The 21,884-nt window shown below is 34.7% G+C and overlaps 1 protein-coding gene across 11 annotated transcripts in view; it reads right to left on the bottom strand.

Moving 5' to 3' along the window:
* DZIP3 (DAZ interacting zinc finger protein 3) overlaps positions 1 to 21,884 on the bottom strand; it is a 96,572-nt gene that overhangs the window by 71,877 nt on the left and 2,811 nt on the right. For 6 of the 11 annotated variants that reach the window (XM_078065778.1, XM_078065766.1, XM_078065795.1 and 3 more), the window contains 4 exons: positions 10,217 to 10,325; positions 9,492 to 9,589; positions 5,747 to 5,819; positions 2,692 to 2,847 (listed from right to left, as the gene is read on the bottom strand). In XM_078065778.1, the coding sequence (XP_077921904.1) occupies positions 2,692 to 2,847; positions 5,747 to 5,819; positions 9,492 to 9,523 (261 nt within the window). In that variant the 5' untranslated portion in view covers positions 9,524 to 9,589; positions 10,217 to 10,325. Of the gene's footprint in view, positions 1 to 2,691; positions 2,848 to 5,746; positions 5,820 to 9,491; positions 9,590 to 10,216; positions 10,326 to 13,754; positions 13,902 to 18,861; positions 18,944 to 20,823; positions 20,841 to 21,421; positions 21,469 to 21,884 lie in introns of those variants that run through there. The other 5 variants (XM_078065767.1, XM_078065777.1, XM_078065773.1 and 2 more) reach the window with 5 other exon arrangements.

Here is a 21,884-nt window from a genome sequence, read left to right as displayed (position 1 = left end):
TTTCTTTTCTTACCCATGGGTATACCTAGAGGTACATCTTAAGAACAGTGATTTTTTAAGTTTATCTTTCTGTATTGATTTCTAGTGGTTAGAGAACACGCTCTACATGTTATGATTCTTTGAAATTTGATGAGACTTGCTTTGTGACTAGCACATGGTAAATTTTTGTAAATGTTCTGTGTGCACTTAAAAAGTATATATATTCTGCCACTGCAGAATGGGCGGAGTGTTTTGTGTTTGTATGTGTGTGTATGTGAATTAGATCAAGTTTGCTATGGTTCCACTAATTTTGTGTTCATGTTGTATCACTTATTAAGAGATCATGTTAAAATCTCCTACTGTGATTCTTAATTTGTCCAATTCCCCTTTAGTATTATCAATGTTGTCATCTTATACATAACAGTTCTGTATGCATTTGGGTCGACTTCTGGAATTTCTCTTCTATTTTCTAGACTTGTCCATAGAGTCAATAGCAAGTAATACAATATTGTAGTTATGAGAGCTTCATAGTAAGTTTTAATATCTAAGTGGGCAAATTCCCAGCCCTTCTCCCCTACACTTCTCTTTTATAATTTTCTTGGCTAGCCTTCCTTTTATTTCCCATCTAAACTTTAGGATTAGCTTTCAGTAATAACAACTCCAAAAACCCTTTTGTCACTTTTTGATATGTGATATTTACAAATTTTAATTTAGGGAAAATTGACAGCTTTATCACACTGTATCTTCCTACGTGTATTGCTTTCTATTTGGTCTTCTTTTCTTACCTTTATTAGAGTTTTAGAAACCTTCATTTATAGTTTCAATATAGAGTATTGATTTCTAAACTTAATGTGAAGAAAATCAGTGTGTAGATACTTGCTAAAATGCAGACTCCCAGACCTATCTCCAGAGATTTTGATTCTTTAGGACTAGTATGGAGTTCAGATAGTCTCATGTAGGCGGCCTAGGAAAAACTTTGAGAAACACTAGTTTATATCTTGTATATTTCTTACGTGTTTTCCTAGGTATTTTACTTTTTTGGTTGCTAATATTCTTCTTTCATTTTTACCTTCTAATTGGCTATTGTTTGCATATAGAAAGGCTACTGATTTCTATTTCTTCTTCTTGTTGTTTCTGGGTAATTTCCAAAAGATAGGAGGGAAATAGTGGCATTATTCCACAGTTTCAAACCAGAATTCATACTGGTAAATTATCTCAGTTAAGGTTATAATTGTATGTAAAGTCTCTGGATATTTGTTTGAATTTTTAATCATAACCTATGGTGTTTTGCCCCCAACTAAAGGCTACAAAGAAATGAGTAGAACATTTTCTTTAACTTTGAAAAACTCCATTCATTTAAGAACTGATACCCATCTTGTGCTGAAAGTTTCATAAATTATTATAAAAAAAAACTACTTCCAAGATAGAAATCTACAATATATTCTCTAGAGTATTTATTTTACTCATAAATAAACAAGCTTTGGACATTGTTTTTATCTTACATTTTTAAAAAATTTGTCAACATTTTACAAATTAGAAAAACCAAAAGCAATCCCCTGTCCCAGGGTGGCATGTTATGGGTTATTAATAGAATAAGAATAAACACTAGACCTTATACTCAACGGTGGCTTACTAGCTACTAACCCACATTACCACCATTATTCTTCAAAGACTAGCACCAACTAACTCTATTTAATAGAAGTCTACAGTCAAAGCTGACACCAGAGCCCTTCACAAAAAGTAAGATGGAGATTTCAAGACTTTAGCTGCACTGCTGTGGGAAGGGAGGGAGGGAGGGAGGAAAAGAGGGAAAGAGTCACTGTGAAATAATAAGAAATATATACATGGATATTTGTTCCTAGTTCCTGGTAATATTTTGTCTTTGATCCTGGTTCCTGACACAGAGTTCCTAAAACCCCTGGAATTTCTTGGGTGATAGGAGTATCTTTTGTTCTAATGAGGTGACTCTCAGTAGGCCCCTGGATAGGGGCTGGTCACCAGAAACACCAAGCCATGATTAGAAGCTTGGAGCTTTTAGCACTATCCCCCATTCCTAGAGGGGGAGGGGCTGGGCATTTAATTAATTATTGATCATGCTTATATGATGAAGCCTCCATAAAAATCCTTCAAGTATGGGGTTCAGAGAACTTCCAACTTAGTGAACACATCCAAATGCCAGGGGAGTGGCACACCCCAACTCCACAGAGACAGATGCTTCTATACTTGAGACCCTTCCAGACCTTGCCCTATGTATCTCTTCATTTGGCTGTTTTTTAAATCCTTATCATAGCCTTTATTATGTAATAAATTGGTAAATATTAAGTAAGTGTTTCCTGGAGCTCTGTGAGCTATACTAGCAAATTACTGAACCCAAGAAGGGGTCATGAGAACCTCAATCCATAGCCAGCTGGTCACAAGTATCGGGGACAACTGACTGTGTGTCTGAAGTCAGAGCAGATTTGTGGGACTGAGCCCTTAACTTCTGGGATCTGATACTAACTCTAGGTAGACAGTATCAGAATTGAATGGACTTGCTGGATACCCAGTTAGTGTAGGACAACTGGTTGATGTGGGAATAAATCCACACATCTAGTGTCAGAAGTATCGTCAGTGTAGTAGTAGTGTGAGAGTAAAGGAACATAGTATGTTTTCTCTGGACAGTCATATACAAAGAGCTGTACTTCCACCCCAAAGAACAAATTATAATCTTACCTGCATAATTTGGAAGGAAAAATTTTCTTGTAAGAACTTCTTAACGTGAGGGACCACACCTTTTGGTAGAGTATTAATTGCATTCAATAATTTCTTCACTTCCAATAGTAAGTTAACAGGGACAAGATCAGTAGGTGTGTCCTTTTCTTGTTTACCCTAGAAGATAATATTTATTAAAAATTTACACAATTATACATATTCTCATTACTCTAATATTAAGACCAGCCAAAATATTAAAAAAAAAAGAACAAAGAGTGGGGCCCCTGGGTGAGTCAGTCGGTTAAGTGTCCAACTCTTGATCTCAGCTCAGGTCTTGATCTCAAGGTCAGGAGTTTAAAGTCCCACATTGGGTTTCATGCTGGGTGTGGAGCCTACTTTAAAAAAAAAAAAAAAAAAAGTGCCTTTATATACTATATGTAGATAACTGTGACAGAGCGATAGAAAATCCAAGTAAGAAAAAGACATTATCGGGTGCCTGGGTGGCTCAGATGGTTAGGTGTTTGCCTTCGGCTCAGGTCATGATATCCAGGTCCTGGGATCGAGCCCCACATTAGGCTCCTGGCTGGCTCAGCGGGGAGTCTGCTTCTCCCTCTCCCTCTGCCTCTCCCCCCCGCTTATGTGTTCTCTGTCTCTCTCACTCAAATGAATAAATAAAATCTTAAAAAAAATTTTTTTAATTAAAAAAAAGAATAAGACGTTCTCTCTGCTTTCAAGGAACTTAAAACATAGCAGGAAATTTAAGACCAAAACTCAGGAAGCTTTAATATACAGAAGGCCATCATAAATTCATTTGGAAGTTATAAATTAAATATTCTAAAATAGGGATAATTATACCATTTTTAATAGGTAAATATCTAAATATTTAATATATTATTATATATTTATATATTTAAGATATTAAATAGGGAAATATCTACAATTTAAGGCTTAAATGTGAATTAGGCCTCAAAAAATGGTTGCCCTTGAGAAATACACAGAATGCATTGATCCACTTAAGGCATAAAAAATGCTAAGTTTAAAATATTACATAGATTAGTCTACATAATAATATGAAAGCTAGATCTAAGAGTACTTTTTACATACGTGACTGATGCTTTAGTTACTAAACACACAGCATACTGAAAATAAATAGAACTATAATAGTTTAAATTATAAACAAAGTAGTAAAACAGAATGACTCTTAATTCAGTCAGAGCTAAGTCATACTAATCTTGGGTCTACAGGAACTCATTCTTACGGACTTAATAAGCCATCATTAATGGCTAATCAAGAGCTATATAGTCAAGTCCTGCTGGATTGTCTATTAACATTAGTTGTGAGGAATGGGTGGGCAATGGAGAAGCACCTGGAACACATGGATGATGGACTTCCTTCAAACCTTAACAAGATACCACAGTTCCTATACCCTGTTTAAACTTTGGGAATATGAATATGTTGATGCTGACCTCTGAAAATCAGAAAAGACAGTTTTTTATTATGGAGGCCATGTAAAGCTTGAGTCACTGAAAATGCCCTGGGGGCAGGGAGGGGGTGACACTTTGACCATTAGTCAGGTCTAACGGACCGCAATTACCCAGGAAAGTGACTAGGAATCAATAAAGTCCAAGGTAGGACTATCTGCCTACTCTTCCCTTCTGGGTTTGAGTCTTAAATTAAGATTCCTCCATCCCCATTAATACCCAACAAATAACTTTACATTTTATTATATTTCATTATATGAAAATTATATCCAAAATGTAGGAAAGTGTTAATAGTTTGCTAAATCTCAGCAAAGGGTATATAAGTATTCATTTTATTATTCTTGAACTTTGCTGTAGGTTTGAAATTTTTCAGGAAGTTTATAAAAAACTAAAAAGCTTCCACAATGTAACTAGACAAACCCTTCAAAAGAATGACCATTGTCAGTAGTGCATACATTTCAAACTAACAGTCAGTTCTGCAGTCAAAAGTCACCACAAAATCATCTAATGTTAATTACCAAACTGATACACAAGCAAGATTATGGCATGAATAAAAATTTTTAGTAGGATATACCATAAACTTCATGCTTATTAAATATTTTCATCTTATTATAAATACAATTTTTTAAGTTAGTGGTCATAAATTGTCTAAGTACAATTTTTTTAAGCCAGTTATCAAAATATCTGATGCTCAATCCATTTCGCAAAATTAATTTAGCCTCTAAACCAAATTCAGGTCAAAGTTTTCACCTCCTTTGACTTCCGTATTTCCAATTCTATATTTAGAAATGTATTTTCTGGATCTAATCCTCCCTGGCTCAAGTGTACATCCCTATGTACATCTGCATATATTGTATTTTCTCTGCAACATTTTTTACAGTGATAACCTCATGCAGGTGAATACGACTATTTTATGTTTATATATTTTCTCGTTACTAGATAACCTTTATAAAATTTATTAACGGTGAACATCAATAATCACATAAAACTATGTGTAAGGTTAAAACTGCACTAAAAAAATCCAAATAGCTCTTCATCCATCCTTCATTAAATATAAGCACATGTGATATTCATATATGTGTGTATATATACATATTTTTTAAGCTACCATAAAATATACTGTCATTGGCAATATAAACCTTATATTAATGCATACTTTATTATCTTTCATTTTGAACTGGAATTTCTAACAGTAAAGATGATAAAAACAGGAAAGAGAATTTCAAAACAACTCTGAAATTTACTAAATAAAATTCTGTGTGTGTGTTTTCTTGGTATGTGCATAGTTTTCATTTTGTTTGGATTTTGTTTTTAAAAGACAAGTAAGGGATTTCTTAAAATTGATTATTGTGATGTTTCTGGGCAAGTCAATTCAATCACCTACTAGTTTTAACTTAAAGTGAGAATTCGTGCTTATAATAACAGAATTATCAATTATCAGAGAGATTTAATTATGACCACAATTTTACTATGAAGGAGAGTCACCTCCAAATTCTTAACAGATAAATAAACTGACTAGATTTAGAATTACATTGCATATATAATTACTCATTACTAATTAATTAACAATTAATGAAAATTAACTCTTCTCTTACCAGTTGGTCAGTAGATTTTTCTACCTTATTCTTGATTTCTTCCTTAGTCTGCTCCTCCACAGTTGGATCCCTACTTTAAATGAAAAAGAAAGGTGTATTCAGGGTATCTCCTTACAAAGAACACAAACTGTAGTAGTAAAGAATCTAACAAGTGAATTTGTCTGAAAGTTCAAAAGTGTAAACAATGTGTTTCAAATCAAGACCGATAATAGTGGTAGGTATCATATCTTTAGGGACTCAAAGGGTAAAAGGTATGCTCTGCCCTTACTGGCTGGTGGTAAACAGAACAGCTGATATAAAAAACTCTTCTTGAACAGACACACGATATACCAAAATCATGGGAAAAAATTAACTTTATAGCAATGTAAAGAAAAAAGGGTCTTAAAGAAAATATAAAGAAAAAAGGGTCTTAAAAAGGCTGATGTTTTGTGTGTGTGCATGTGCATGCGTTTATGAAGATAATAAAGGCTTGGAAAGGATCTATCTTATGCAGATCCTTTTATTTATTTTTTTTTGTTTCAGGTTCCTGGCCTTACAGTTATCCAGTTTTCCAAAATGATTTTTTTAAATTGAGACAGAATATCATATTTAAAAATTAACTATTTTTGTAAAAAGGAATAACTTGACAAGTTTTGCTTCTGACATTGGTTTGAAATGTGAACATATGCAGTGTTACAGAACTAAAAAAATTATTTATAAAATTGCTTTTGCCTACATACAGAACCATGATATAGGGCCCATAATATAAGAACCATAACATAGGATCATATAGGATTTATATGATCTTAATTCTATACAATAGCAGAGATAAAACTGAGGTGAGAAACTTATATCAATGGATTTACTCAGCATTGTGCTTTATAAAAATTATCCTATCTTACTTCACATTTATGTATTCATTTCCTAGATAATCATTTATCATCCACTATGTGCCTACTGATTTTGTCAGGGGAAACTGGGACAGATAAATAGTATAGTATTATCCACATAGTGAAAGTTTCAACAAAAGGTGATTTATACACACAAACAATATTTCACAAGATGGTTCTCAGTGCTCTTTAAAATGTCATGGCAAAAAAACCCCTCTTAACTGTCTTTTCATCCACTTCTAAGCCCCATTCCAAAAAGGAACACAAGGAACTTTCTTGTGTTTTCAAGGAACGAAAAATACCACAGCAGTGTTCTGAAGCCTCTCCAGCGTTTGTGGAAGAGTACAAAAAGCTCCCAAATGTATACCCTTCTTGCTCACTCTATTTCATGATCATTCACTCCTCGACCCAACAGTTCTCAGTCCCAGATGCATATTAAAATCACCTGTGAAGCTTCTGAACCATCCAGATGTCCAAACCCTACTTTAGAGCTTCTTATTCAAGTGTGGAACGTGGGCTGCTATATTCACCAGTTTCTCTAACAAATTTTGATATGTGAACTTAACTAATCCTCATTCCCTCCCCAACATTAAAATTGCTCTATTAAAGGTTACTAATGAAATCCTACTATTTGTTATTTCAACAGCTTTGTCTTAGTTCTTCATTCTACCTGGTCTTCCTGCATCATTTAACATTGCCCATCATACCTTCCAACCTTCCTTGAAAACCTCTGCAATCTTTGCTGCTGCTGGTTCTCCTCCTAGCCCTCCACTTCTCAGTTTCTACCACTGGCTACACCTCTTCCTGTCATTCATCACATTCATTTATTATTTTAATAATATTTAATACAAACTAGGTAGATTAACAGTATCAAACCATGCTCCTGGTATATTAGAATAGTAGGTACATCCACAGTCATCTATGGCAGTCACTTTATACATTAAGATAATTGATGTCCAGAGAGGTTATATAACTTGTTTTTAAGTTATACACCTAGAAAGTAGCAAAGCTAGAACTAGACACAAGACTAGTATTTTTCTTTTGCTATTTTGCTACTTTTACCACCTATATGCTTTGTTCTGCTATTAGGAGCTGAAGTTCTGCTATAACGATATATCCTGAAATATACATAGTATATATACTAATGTTCCATTTTTTTTAAAAGGTTTATTTATCCATTTGAGAGAGAGAGAGGCAGGGGAGGGGGCAGAAGGAAAGAATCTCAAGCAGACTCCCCGCCAAGTGTGGAGCCCGACACGGGGCTCGATCCCACAACCAATGAGCCGAAACCAAGAGTCAGACACTTAACTGACTGGGCCACCCAGGCACCCCACTAATGTTCCATTTTTATCCCTCTCTTTTTCTTACTACATTTTCTACTTAAGTCAATTTCATTTATGCCCATGTATAAACAAACCCTCTCAGATAGGGATCAGGCCCTTCTTATTCACTACTTAACCTCCAAGTCTCTATCCCAATATTGGACATAAAGTAGGCACTCAAATATTTATTGGATGAATGAATAAAAAAATAAGCCAACTTTCATGAATTTTTTTTTTTTAAAGATTTTATTTATTTATTTGAGAGAGAGAGAATGAGAGACAGAGAGCATGAGAGGGAGGAGGGTCAGAGGGAGAAGCAGACTCCCTGCCGAGCAGGGAGCCCGATGCGGGACTCGATCTCGGGACTCCAGGATCATGACCTGAGCCGAAGGCAGTCGCTTAACCAACTGAGCCACCCAGCCGCCCAACTTTCATGAATTCTAACAGCACCCAACCAAATAACCCCTGAATCTATACCTCCGGCCTTGCTTTTTGACACTACTACTACAAATTTCTAACCATCTACTCAACAACTTCCACAACTTAAGATATATTACCAACACCTCAATTTCCTCATGTCCAAAACTGATTCATCATCTGTCCTCTCTTTCTCATGCACACATTAAATCTGTCTCCATTTTTGAGCCCCATATTAGTTAATGATACATATCTCCTCCTGGTCATTAGAAACCTTTGAGTCATCTTTTTCTCTTTTGCCCCTTTCCTCATATTTAAGCAGTCATAGAATTCTGTTGATTCTAGTTCTATAAAACCCTTCTGTTTTCTATTCCTACCATTGCAAGCCTTCATCAGCTTCTTCCTGAACTATTACTAGTGTTATATTTTGTTGTCTCTTCCTTCCCACCATCAATAAGTAGTCTTTCCAAAATACAGTGTAAAATTTCCTTTCTCTTTTTAAAAGGTCATTGGTTCTGCCCAAAATAAAGCTAAACTTAGAAGACAGTTGAAATCCTCCCAATCATTTATCTTAAGTACTTTTTCTTGCTGTTTCCTTCCATTTCTACGTACATCAAAATGCTTACCCTTTAATGTTCAGTTTGAGTGTCATCTCGTGGAAACCCACTCAACCCCAATCAATCATTATTGTTCCTTTCTACTAGAGCCATGGCATTATGCATGCATTTTGCCTAAAGATATAACTTTTAATATATCTTCCTACTACATTATAATTCTAAGTACCCAAAATTTTGTCTGCCTTTACTCTCTAAGTACCAAGGAGGTACTTTACATTATAAGCATTACAGTAAATGCTTATAAAATAAATTAACAGATCACATTAATCTACTTTGGTGAGAATGCCCACATGTAGCAAGCTGTAGCACATTTTTCACTTCTTAACTCTTTAGCCAGAGTGTGGTCCTTAAGAGAAATTTTCTGTAATTACATTTCACCCACTAATCAAAGTTGCTAAATTATCTCCAAGCATAAGGACATCTCAATCACACTAGCTTCCCAAAGTTATGTGGAAAGGACAAATATTGTGTCTTCAAGATGCAACAAATGTGGTTGGTTTTTGTCCAACCCATCCCTTACCTTGTAAAAAATTCTTCTGATAGAGAATCCATGCTCCACAATGTTGTTTTGTGAAAGTCTTATTCCAATGCTTGCACTTTTACTACTGATGTTTAAAGCTGTAAGAAGAGTAATATTTTTAGTGGGAAGGTAGAAGGATTACTTTCTTTTTCCTCACTATAAAAATATACATGATCATTGAAGATAATTTTGAAATAGCTATAAAAGAAAATGAAAATTATATAGTTTCACCATCCAAAGATAAGTCACTGCCTACACCTTCATTTGTCCAAGCATATTTTACAAACTTATAATCATACTGAATAAACAATGTTCTGAACTACAGTTTTCACCACTGAACACTGTATCAAAAGCATTTTGTATGTGATGTTATACTCCTACTATGTATTCTCACTGGCTACACAACAATTGGTTGACCATCATCTTATAGATGGACATTTAGATTGTTTCCTATTTTTCCATTATAATTAGTTTTGTGATAAACTCCAGTATCCATAAGGCTTTTCTATATTTATGATTATTCATTTACAAGAAATTCTCTGAAGTAGAATTTCTCAGTCAAAAGACACCAATATTTTAAGTCTCCGTGCATATTGCTAAATGGCTTCCCAAAAGCTTCATACTAATTTATTTTCCACAGAGTATGAGTTCCTGTTTAACACAATCTTCAATAACACTAATTGTTTTGTTTTCTTTTAGTCTAAAGGCAACATTTAGCCACTTACCCCCAACAGATAGGATTCTGTATCTTCATAAAATAGGAAAGGTGGGATATATACTCTCTGGTTCAAATATCAATGAATGCTGTGGATGTTTCCTCAAAGAAAAAAAAACCTGCAGCAACACAAATGAAAACAAAAAGAATAGAGTGTCCATTAGTATATGTCTTTATTTATATAGCTCTCTACTTAACTATCCCAAGAACAACTCTTCTAAAATTAGTCACATTTACACCCTGATCTTTATAGCTACAATATACAATAGCCAAATTATGGAAGCAGCCCAAGTGCCCATCCATAGATGAACAGATAAAGAAGATGTGGCATATATATAATGGAATATTATTCAGCCATAAAAGAGAATGAAATATTGCCATTTGCAATGACATGGATGGAGCTAGAGATATAATGCTAAGAGAAATAGAGAAAAGCAAATACCATATGATTTCACTCATATGTGGAATTTAAGAAACAAATGAGTGAAGGAAAAAAAAGAGAGACAAACCAAAAAACAGACTCTCAGTTACAGAGAACAAATTGATGGTTACCAGAAGGGGGGTGGGGTTGGAGGATGGGTTAAATAAGTGATGGAGATTAAGAAGTACACTTGTGGTGATGAGCACCGGGCGATGTACGGAATTTTTGAATCACTGTATTGTACACCTGAAACTGATCTAACACTGTATGTTAACTAACTGGAATTAAAATAAAAACAACAAAAAAGAAACACTTATATCTTAATGAAAGATATTACTTGAAAGAAGGTATATATACAGTGTAGTTTTAATGAGTTAAGCATATGGCTTCTCCCATATGCTTCTACACATAACTTTGTATATCCTTGTTATCTTAATGAAAGATTTTTTTTGAAAGAAGGTTAAACAGTGTAGTTTCAATAAGCTGAACACAGGACTATTTCCATATGCTTCTACACATAAGTTTACAAACATCTTAATGAAAGAATATGTTACTTAAAAGAAGGTATAAACACAGTGTAATTTCAATGAGCTAAGGATACAACTCTTCTCATTTGCTTCTACACATGAAGTTTACAAATATTTAGATCTCAAAAAAATAAAGTAAAATTAGTCACATTTGTTCTGTATTTTTTCAGAGTTCAAGCCTACAGACTCCATTGTTCTCTGCTAGGCTGATTACCCCTTCTAAGCCCTTTGTATGAACGTCCAGGAAGTATTAGAGCAAACGTGTAAAACTACTGTTCAGTGCTTTGGGACAAAGAAAGAAATGGTGAGGAAAAAGAAAAGAAAGTGATAGCAATAGCACAAAGAAAACAGACGTAGGGTGCTTTGCTTCCAAGCCCAAAACTAGATAAAATTTCTCATTTCTTGCCTCTGAACCACTTATTTATCCTAGTAACTGGGTAGCCAGTTTCTCTAATAGCATATGTAATATACAGCCATAAGTTAGATCAGTAGAGCTTTTGGAGGCCCATTATTAAAATGCAATTCAGCATAGGTAATTCCCAAATCAAGAAAACATATTCCACAAGATCACTTCCAAGTCATCTATTAAGAATTCAGATTGCATTTACTCAAAGAAACACTATTTTACCTGATATTGACTCTCCCTAAATGCCAGAAAAAGCCAACTGAACACACAGAAGTATCGGCAGGACCTGAACCCTCATAAGCCCCGAGGTCTGAGTATCCTGTCATTAGAGAGCTTAACAGGGAAGGGGGCAAGTACCTGGCTAAAAGAAGTCCAAAACTAGTATTCCTAATTATGATACTGCCTGTACCTATATTCTATATTTGACTCACACCAGCTCTAAATTACACAGATAAGTCTTGAGAGACAAGGGTAATTCTCCAACAATTCAATGGATACTTCTTAAAACATAAACATTTACACATACACACACACACACACACACACACAGACTTCTATCTAAATTTCTTCATTTACTAACAAGTGTTGGCGAGGATGTGGAGAAAAAGGAACCCTCATACACTGTTGGTGGGAACAGAAATTGGTACAGCCACTGTGGAAAAAAAGTATAGAGGTTCCTCAAAAAATTAAAAACAGAAATACCATATGATCCAATAATTCTATTAAGCACCCAAAGTATATAAAAACAGTAATTTGAAAAGATATAAGCACCCCTATTTATTACAGCATTATTTACAATAACCAAGATATGGAAACAACCCAAGTGTCTGCCAACAGATGAATATATAAAGAACATGTGGTATATAGGGCACCCGGGTGGCTCAGTCAGTTAAGCATCTGCCTTCTGCTCAGGTCATGATCCCAGAGTCCCAGATCGAGTCCCACCTTAGGCTCCCTGCTCAGTGGGGAGTCTGCTTACCCCTCTGCCCCTCCCCCTACTCGTGCTCTCTCTCTCTCTCTCAAATAAATAAAATCTTAAAAAGATGTAGTATATATACGTACACATAATACAATGAAATATTACTCAGTAATAAAAAAAAGATGAGATCTTGCCATTTGTAACCACATATGTGGATCTAGAGGGTATTATGCTAAAGGAAGTCAGACTGAGAAAGACAAATACCTAAAAACAAAACAAATGAAGAAACAAACATAAAGCAGAATCTGACCTATAAATACAGAGAACTGATGGTTGCCAGAGGGAAAGGGGTTGGGGCATGGGCAAAATGGATGAAGAGGAGTAGAAGATACATGCTTCCAGTTACAGAATGAGTAAGTCACAGGACTAAAAGGCACAATATAGGAATATAGTCAACCATACTATAATAATGTATGGTGACAGATGGTAGCTACACTTGTGATGAGCATAGCATAACCTATAGAGATGATGAATCACTATGTTGTACACCTGAAACTAATGTAACATTGTATGTCAACTACAATTAAAAAAAATTTTAAAAATATATTTCCTCATTTAAAAGAGAGCTTTTTAACACCTCTTAGTTTCTTGCCCATCCCTAACAAAATGTGTCTTGCTGTCAGTATAACTCGCAGACTCCGGTTCTCCGAGGTAAATTATTTTACAGTTTTACTCTTATTTTTAAAAACTCAATAAGCAGAATCATATACTTATTTAAATTTGCCTTCTCTGTTCAATACCAGTGAAAGATACAACCTAATTATTAATCCTAATAATGAAGCAGAGCGACATTATTCTTTCCCACTAAATCAGATCTACTTCATCTTTTCAATAAAGCTGTATGGAAAAGGACATGGCTTTGAGAATTCTAGGATTGTGATCAAACTTTTATGTTTTCTATAACCTCTCAGCTTCTTTTAATAAAAAGTTAGGCATTATCTCACAGACAGAACATACAAACACATGCCTTTTCTAGAAAAAGCAATCCCCTGATTTCCAGAATTTAAAACCCAGACACAAATTAACACCCCCCCCCCCCCCCAAGCTCTCCTTCAGCCAGTTGTTTGCACAGATCACAGTGAGGCTGAAAAGGGAGGAAAATTCTCTGGCAACAAAGTAGAGAAGATGGAAGGCCTCTGCTAAGCTATTCAGGGGTCAGCTTGAAAAAGAAAAGGGAGTAATATTAATTAATAAATCAGAAGGATCCTGCGGCACCTGGGTGGCTCAGTCGGTTAAGCGTCTGCCCTGGGCTCCGGTCGTGGTCCCAGGATCCTGGGATGGAGCCCTGCGTTGGGCTCCCTGCTCCGCGGGGAGCCCGCTTCTCCCTCTCCCTCTGCCTGCTGCTCCCCCTGCTTGTGTTCTCTGTCAAATAAATGAATAAAATCTTAAAAAAAAAAAAAGAAGAAGATATTTGGATCCTGAATTAAAAGTTAAGAAAAGCTAATGGCTTTTTTCAGTCTGCTTAGAAACACAACCTGAGCTGAATCTCTGCGGTGAAAGGCTTGCCAGGGGAGTATCATCAACCCCATCATCCCCCAGGAGCAAAGCCGACCATGTGTGGCACACCCCACTGCAAGCAGCAGCGGCGGAGGCAGCGCTTTACAGCCTCTGTGGGGAAGGACAGCGTCAGTGCCTAGCAACGGAAAGGAAGTACCAGCCTGAAACGTTAACACTGTGCTTCTAAAATAATCCAGAGGTTCCTACCATTCTAGAAGAGGCTGAAGGAAATCTTTAACATCAGGGTTAACATGGGAGAAAGGATGCATCTGGTTTCCCCTAGTGTATTCATTTCAGTCGACTTTCCCCGTCAGCAGGAAACTAAAAACTTACTCTGCCTTCCTGGAACTAAGGGACTTGCTCTCCCACAGGAACCTATTCAGGTGCTGGCTGGTTGATCAGAGGGCAAGTTAAAGTTCAGTGTCAATTTACAGCACACCTTTGTCCACCAAGCAAAATGGCTATTTTACTGGTTGAAAAATAAGGTATTGCCATCTGTATCTTCACAACAGTAAGATGCCTTTCTTACTGCTTCTTACTGCTCCCTCTGAGCTCCTAGCTCCCACTTTCCCTCTTATCTACTGAAATTATAGCAAACGTTTTTTTTATCGCAAAGGATTTTCCCATTTTTAAAGTTGTGCTTATTCACATCAGAGCGGACACAGCTTTTGTTTATAATTAATCATTCATTCAAATGTTTACCTTGTAGCACTCTTGTCACCTCCCTAATCAGTATACCAATACATTGTTTTTTAAATCCACTCAAGCGCTCATCTTAAGTCACCTGACCAAGTTAGAGGCTCTAATTGGCCAATAAGTTCATATTTCAATGTGTGGGTAGATGTCCCAGGAATTTGCTACCTTTGTCAGTTCTGGCCCTTACAGATCACACAATGCCAGGTGGAAAAAGGGAGTATCAAGTGTGCAAAAACGGTAAAAATAAAACTCACTTTTCTCAATGCTGTTAGCTTGAAAACAAAATAATATACTTTGTATTTTTCAGGACAGAAATTCAGTTATGAGAACTTCTCTTATGCCCATTAAATCAGGGTTCCTCAATCTTGGTACTATTTACATTTTAGGCTGGATGATTTTTTGTTATGGGAAGATGTACTATGCATTTTTAGGATGTTTAGGAGCACCTCTGCTTTCTACCTAATAGATGCCAGTAGCAACCCTACCCCACCTGTCAGCTCCATAGCGAAAAGCAAAAATGTCTCCAAACACTGCAAAATGTCCCCTGGGGGACAAAACGCCCCAGTTGAGAACCACCTGATTAAAAGTGAAAAGGTTAATTAAACTCCTAACAGATTGTTCTGAGGAAGAACAGTAAGACTATCCTGGATTTATGTAGCATGTACAAATACAAGCAAATCATTTGTCTACAAGAAAGAAATGACATAAAATATCTTATTTGGATTTCATCAATGTCAAAAGTTGAGAGACTGCATAGCATTGGTAGTTAAGAGCACAGAAACACTGAAATCAGTCTGCAGGGTATACAGAACTGCTTTGACACACATTAGCTGCGCAACCTTGTTTGAAACTATTTAACTTCTGTGCTTCAGTTTCCCCATCAGAAAAACAGGGATAAAGATGGTCCCCGCTTCACAGGTTATCAAGATTAAATGTTTAAAACATGATATAGAACAGTACCTAGCACATAGTAAGCACTATATAAGTGTTACTATCATTACCACCATCATTATCATCATCAAATTTTGTTTAAATTTGTAGCAAAATCAGTTCACTTGTCTTCCAATTCTCTACCTCGATGGAGAATTGCTATTATGGAAAGGAATGATAATAATTAGCTTAAGAACTGGGACAAAAAACCACATTTTTCAAATATATTCCACATGGCACAAATGGCAGCTAGTACGTATGTTCGGCACCTTGCGTTTTTCACATCAGTACATATATAGCTCTCGTATTTCTTAAAGTGTATGATATACCATTGTATAAATACATCATTTTACCAGACTATTGATAAACACTTCCTCTTTAGTTTCTTTTTTTCTTTTGCTATTACTAACAATGCTGCAATAAACAACCTTGAACATGCAACTTGGTAAAATTTTGATAGCTATTTTCAAAAGCTAGATTTACCATATCAGCACTGAATTAAGTATACTTAATAGAAGTTCGTGGGTCTATTAACAAAGTAGACTCTGATAATACTTAACAATTCTGCTAGATTTTATCAAAAGAATTCCAAAAATTCCTTGAAGTTGAGATGTGAGATGTTTTGATCTGTATGAGTAGTAACTACTTCAAGGCTTAAAAAAAATATGAAAAGGGCAGTTCGTAGGAATAAGCTAAGACATTTGGGATGGGAGTTCCTTAAAAATCAAAATTTTATCTATTATTGATCTGATTATATGTCTGCTAGGTAAGCAGCAACAGCCATTCCTGGTGACTTTTAAAGTAGTAAAGTAGGTGCTCTGTGGCTCTAACACTCCAAAAGTCTTTATTTCCCAAGTGTGAGCTCCAGGTAGATAAGAATGGCTAGGACCATGAGGTTAGACTCAGATAGGTTATACCATTATTATGTTACTAGCTGTGTTAAGAGTGAACAAAGTATACTGATTATTTGGTTTTCTAATTTTCCACTAATTTCTTCCATTTTTGTATTTGTTCAACTTCCTGGCAAGGCCCCAAAATGAACATACCTAGACATGGGTAGCCAAAACATTATTTTACCCCAAAGAAAAAGTTTGCTTAGGCAAACTTCAGGACTGATGGATGATGGTTGGAAAATCTTTGTAAAAGTTATCAGAAACTGAAGATCCTTCCTGCCCCAAAAGATCAGAGCATTCACTGTCTATCTCAGCTCTTGCCATTTTGCAAAAATCATTATTAACACTGTCTGGCAGCTTATATCAGAAAGCAAGAACCCTGCAATGTATACCCAATATCCCTCCTTATAAATCTGCCAAAATCTGAAACACCCTTGTCAAAATTAGCTTCTTGTCAGAAGTAGGTTTTTAATTCTCTTCAGATCTATCCAGTCAGTTACTTCTGGACTTACACAACAAACCTATAGAATATATATTAATTTGTTTTTAATATCTGGAATGTACCTACAATGAATACACATAGGTTAGGATTTACCTGGAAAAAAAAAATCCAGATATTAAAATACCCATCAGTTTCAGTTTATTTACAGGTAGCACTGCCAAAATCACGCTGTTCAGAAATGTAGCTAGAAATCCTTGGAAGGAGCACATTTACCACTAAGCAAATTTTCCAAAGTGAAATATTTTCAGTAATGTTGCCATTACTGTCGTTAGCCAATAATGAAAAAAAGAAACAAGACAGAATGTTGAGACATGACACAGGTAGAGATGATAATCAAGCAGGGAGAGGAGGACACAATACGCACTTGACTCACACCAGCAATGACAAAGCCTACGATACTCAAATCCAAACTGATCCACCAATGTAAGAACACTGATGGCCCCTCATTATCTCATAAAGAAGTATGTTTGTAAGAAAGATTTAGTTGAGAAGGTAGGTCAAGCTTTTGGTTATGAAGAGTTTTCGGTCATAAAATTAATTGGGTGTATTAACTTTGATTTCATCAAAAATAAGATTAATTTTCATCAGCTCCTATGTGTATAGTGACTACACATCTGATCTTCACATAACTCACATTACCGTAATCCATTTTAAAAAGAAACTGAGGGTTAGAGAGTTTGTACTAACAAATTAATAAAAGCAGAAACTAAGGCCCAAGTTGCACCAACTGCAAATTTCATGTTCTTTCCACTATGTCCCATTAAGTGCAATATTTAACTTTATATAAGTGTGGTGTTCAATTATGAGCTGAACTAAATAATGTGCATAAAGACAAACACTCAGAAACAAAACTATTTACATGGTCTTACTGGTTAGTAAATGATACTGCAAAGATAATTAATCAAGACATCTTAATATTTCATAATACACTATATCGTCAGTTTTTGCTAAGAGAATCCATTTGTTCAACAAAACAATTCAGAAAAATGCCAGGTACTACACGTGGCACTGAAATGAACAATAATTAATATATGTCTAAATGCTCTGTTAAGCTTAATGATTTTGGAAAAGTCTCCAAATTTTTTTGATCACATATATCTAAAGCAATAAATCTGAGAATACACTGAAAATACATGAATAGCAGTTCATTTATGGATTATATGCAGGTATTACTATAATAAAAAAAGAATGAGATTTAAAAAAGTAAAAAATTTCAATATTTGTTCCCACACTCTGACAGTTTCACATGCCCCAAGGTATGCATATTCCACTTTGGACACCACTTTCTTAGAAAATGGCTTCACATTTTAATTCAAGAAACAGGTATCTACCCCTTCCATGAACTTAATAATATCTATTTTCTGAAAGACCAGAAATTTAAAAATGACATATGCAAAGGACTTTGCTCTGTTCAAAGTAGGTCTTCAATAAATACTAGTTATAATTAAAAATGATTACTGTACCTTAATTTAAAATAAAACTATGTCATTTATCTTTATTTACAAAATTGGATTCAGAAACAATGAATAATACTTTTTTTTTTCAAAGGCAAACTTCTGATACTAGGATATGAAATTAGATGTGAAAATGGGGTAAAAAAAACACTTACCCAAATTATCCAAACCATGTACTTAAGACTAAAGTTGAATTCTGTAAAATGTATAAAAAAAATCAGGGACTGTTTGAAAAGTGAAAAAGTTAATTTTACGGTTTGGCAAATCATTTACAGAGTTAGATGAATTTTAATACTTGATTGGGAAAAGAAACAGGAAGAATAATTGAAAAGAGAATAATTTTAGCTTACTTAATAGGTTCTTTGCCTTTGTGTTGAAGGTAACATTTCTGAAAAATGAGAGTGGAAATTCTATAGACTTTGTTTTCTGGCTCTGTGTAAAGGGAAAAATTGATTTAATATTAATATTTGAATCATCTTAACCACAGTAAAGACAAGGTATTTAAATGACCCCATGCCTAGACCTCTGCCAATTTTCTACCACTAGATTTCTTTGCCTTGAATCTTGAGAATCTGGGCCAATGGAACTTTTGTTCTGTTTATTCCTACAGTCTCCTACTCTACATTTGGCCTCATGTCCCCACTGAATAGAAGCCCCCCAAAGTCAGGGATTTTTTTTTTTAATCCTTCTGTTATATCCCCAGTGCCTACAACAACACCTGGCACACTTCAAGCACTCACTACTGATTTAGAGAATGAGAATCCTTCGGCACACTGCAAGTCCTCTGAAGGAGTCTGCCAACCTAGAGTTCTCCTTTAGAGGTCAAAAGCAGCCCACATACTACCGTAATACTGATCCCTGCAGATAACCATGGAATTAAGACAGGGCCTCTGTCCTCTGTCAACTACTTCTCCGTGTTCTTTGTTTGTTCCTCTAAATATTTAAGTACCCTACGTTTCAGTCTTTTCTATCCATATTCACCCTTTATCATTTAGGCTCAAGGCTTTAAATTTTTATCTTCAGTCTTAACCTCTCCGTTAACTACAAATAATATTATTCGACAGCCCACTCAGCATCTCCTGGATGTCTAGTAGACACTGCAACATAACTGAAACTGAGCTCTAGATATTGCCCTCTACCCACAAAATGGCTGAAGCAGAGCCACTCAGCCAAATCAGGTCTAGATCAGATTAACTGCAGTCAACCCAGAAATAAATGCTTATGGTTTTAACCACTGAGTCTGAGGTGATTTGCTACATAGCAAATACTGAACAGTATGCCCTACTATCCAAAATTCCAACATTCCATCCTGACTCTGATACCTCCTATCCCTCTTCCTTTTCTTTTCCTCCACAGCACTTACTGCTACATTCATACATTTTACTTACAGGTCTTATTTGTTGTCTATATGTCGCATTAAAATAAAAGGTCTAGTTGGGTAGAAATTTTTTGTCTATTTGATTCACTGCCATAACCCCAGAACTCAGAAATGTACTTAACCACTCAAGCACTCATTAAATGTATGGTGGGTGAATGAACAATTAGCCCTGTGTTCACACTTCTGGTATAATTCTCATACTATAACATTTAGTATTCTAGAAACTCTGCACTTCTGTCAAAAATTTGTATCTTCATTCAGGCTGATTTATCTAACAGGACTTCAGCTCTGGTCATGAGACATTACAAATTTCCATTTTACTCTTCAGTACTGAAGATATATTAAGTTTTTCCGGAAGAAATAAAGGAGATAGGCAGCCCTAATACTTAGCTGTAAGATCCTAAGCTGTAAGATCCTTTAATGTGTTTCTGGAACTACAAATTAAGAAAAATATCTATGCAAATATAAAGGACAGCAATAAAAATTTATGGAGAAAACGGATTTTAGGCCAAACTTGAAGATATTGATATTTTGCCCTAAAAAATATCATGTGTTCCTAAAAAGCTAATCTATTTTTCTCAACAGCACTTATTCTGGTTTGTCTAACAGAACCTAGCTCTTTGAATATGAAGGAATATTAGTATTTTAAAAAAACTATCTAGTTGGTTAAACTTATTTTTTTTTTTTAAGTGAAATACAGATGCTCATCTTAGCTACTGTCTTCTTAAAATATGTGGGCATAAATAAATGTTCTTTATGAAAATATATATAGTATGTAAATATGCTAACCTGTAACTTTTAAAAACTATAAGAATAAAGGAAAAAATTGTATATGGATGGAATAAACATAAAAGTAAAATTAATGATTCTAAAAAAAAGAAAAACAAAAATAAAACAAAGTTGGTTCTTAAAAAGTTGAATAAAATAGACAAACCTCTATGAATGGAATAAACATGAAAGTAAAATTAGTGATTCTGAAAAAAAGAAAAACAAGAATAAAATCAGAGTTAGTTCTTGAAAAGCTGAATACAACAGACAAACCCCTAGAAAGCCCAAATAAGAAAAAATACAGGTAACATTAGAATGAAAAAGTTAATTTAAAACTACAATGAAGAGATTAAGAGAATTACTAGAATACTGATGAACTTTATATCAAAAAATCTGTAAATCTAAAGAAACAGTTGCATTAAAAAAAATTTCTATTTCCAAACTTAACTCAAGAAAAGGTAGAAAAAAGTTATCAGATCTATAACCATTTTACAAATTCAAATATTTTCTAAAGATCTACCATTAAATAAGGTATCAAGCTTGATTTTATAGGCCAGTTGTATTCAATCTACATGGATCAGATTCCAATGTGATTCTCATTCTATAGTATAGAAAGTAGAAAAACTTCTGACTCATTTTTCAAAAGTAACATATAACTCAAATTCCAAAAGAGAGAACTAAAAAAAATTAATGAAAAAATTTCAAATATAAAATCCTAAATAAAATATTTGTAGCACAGCAAATACAAGGTTTATTACTATTACCTGTATGACCCTGGGCAAATTATTTCACCTCTCCTTAGTTTTTTCACCTGTAAAATGGAGATCGTGATAGTACCTAATGCATGAACTTGTTATGAAGATTAATTAGTAAGAATAAAATTCTTAGAATAGTGCTTGACATATAACAAATGCTCAGTGTTAGCTACTATTATCCCAAGAACAAAAAAGCAAAACAATACATTGCATTCTCATGTTCAAGTGGAAAATGAGATCTATAAACAAATATTTGATCATTTTTTTAAGTAAACATTTTGGAAAATCTTTAAATAAAACAGGTATAAAGGGCAATCTCCTAAACATTTGAAAGACTGTTTATTACAAGCCAATAGCACAAATTATACTAAGTGTTAAAATACTGGTCATTCCCATTCAATTAAGTAATAAGACAAAGATGTTCAGTATCACCATAATTATTCCATTTTTTTTTGGCATGCATTAATGAAAT

Source organism: Halichoerus grypus, chromosome 1, assembly GCF_964656455.1.
Source record: "Halichoerus grypus chromosome 1, mHalGry1.hap1.1, whole genome shotgun sequence".
NCBI lineage: Eukaryota > Metazoa > Chordata > Mammalia > Carnivora > Phocidae > Halichoerus > Halichoerus grypus.
This window is presented reverse-complemented; position numbering and strand designations above follow the sequence as displayed.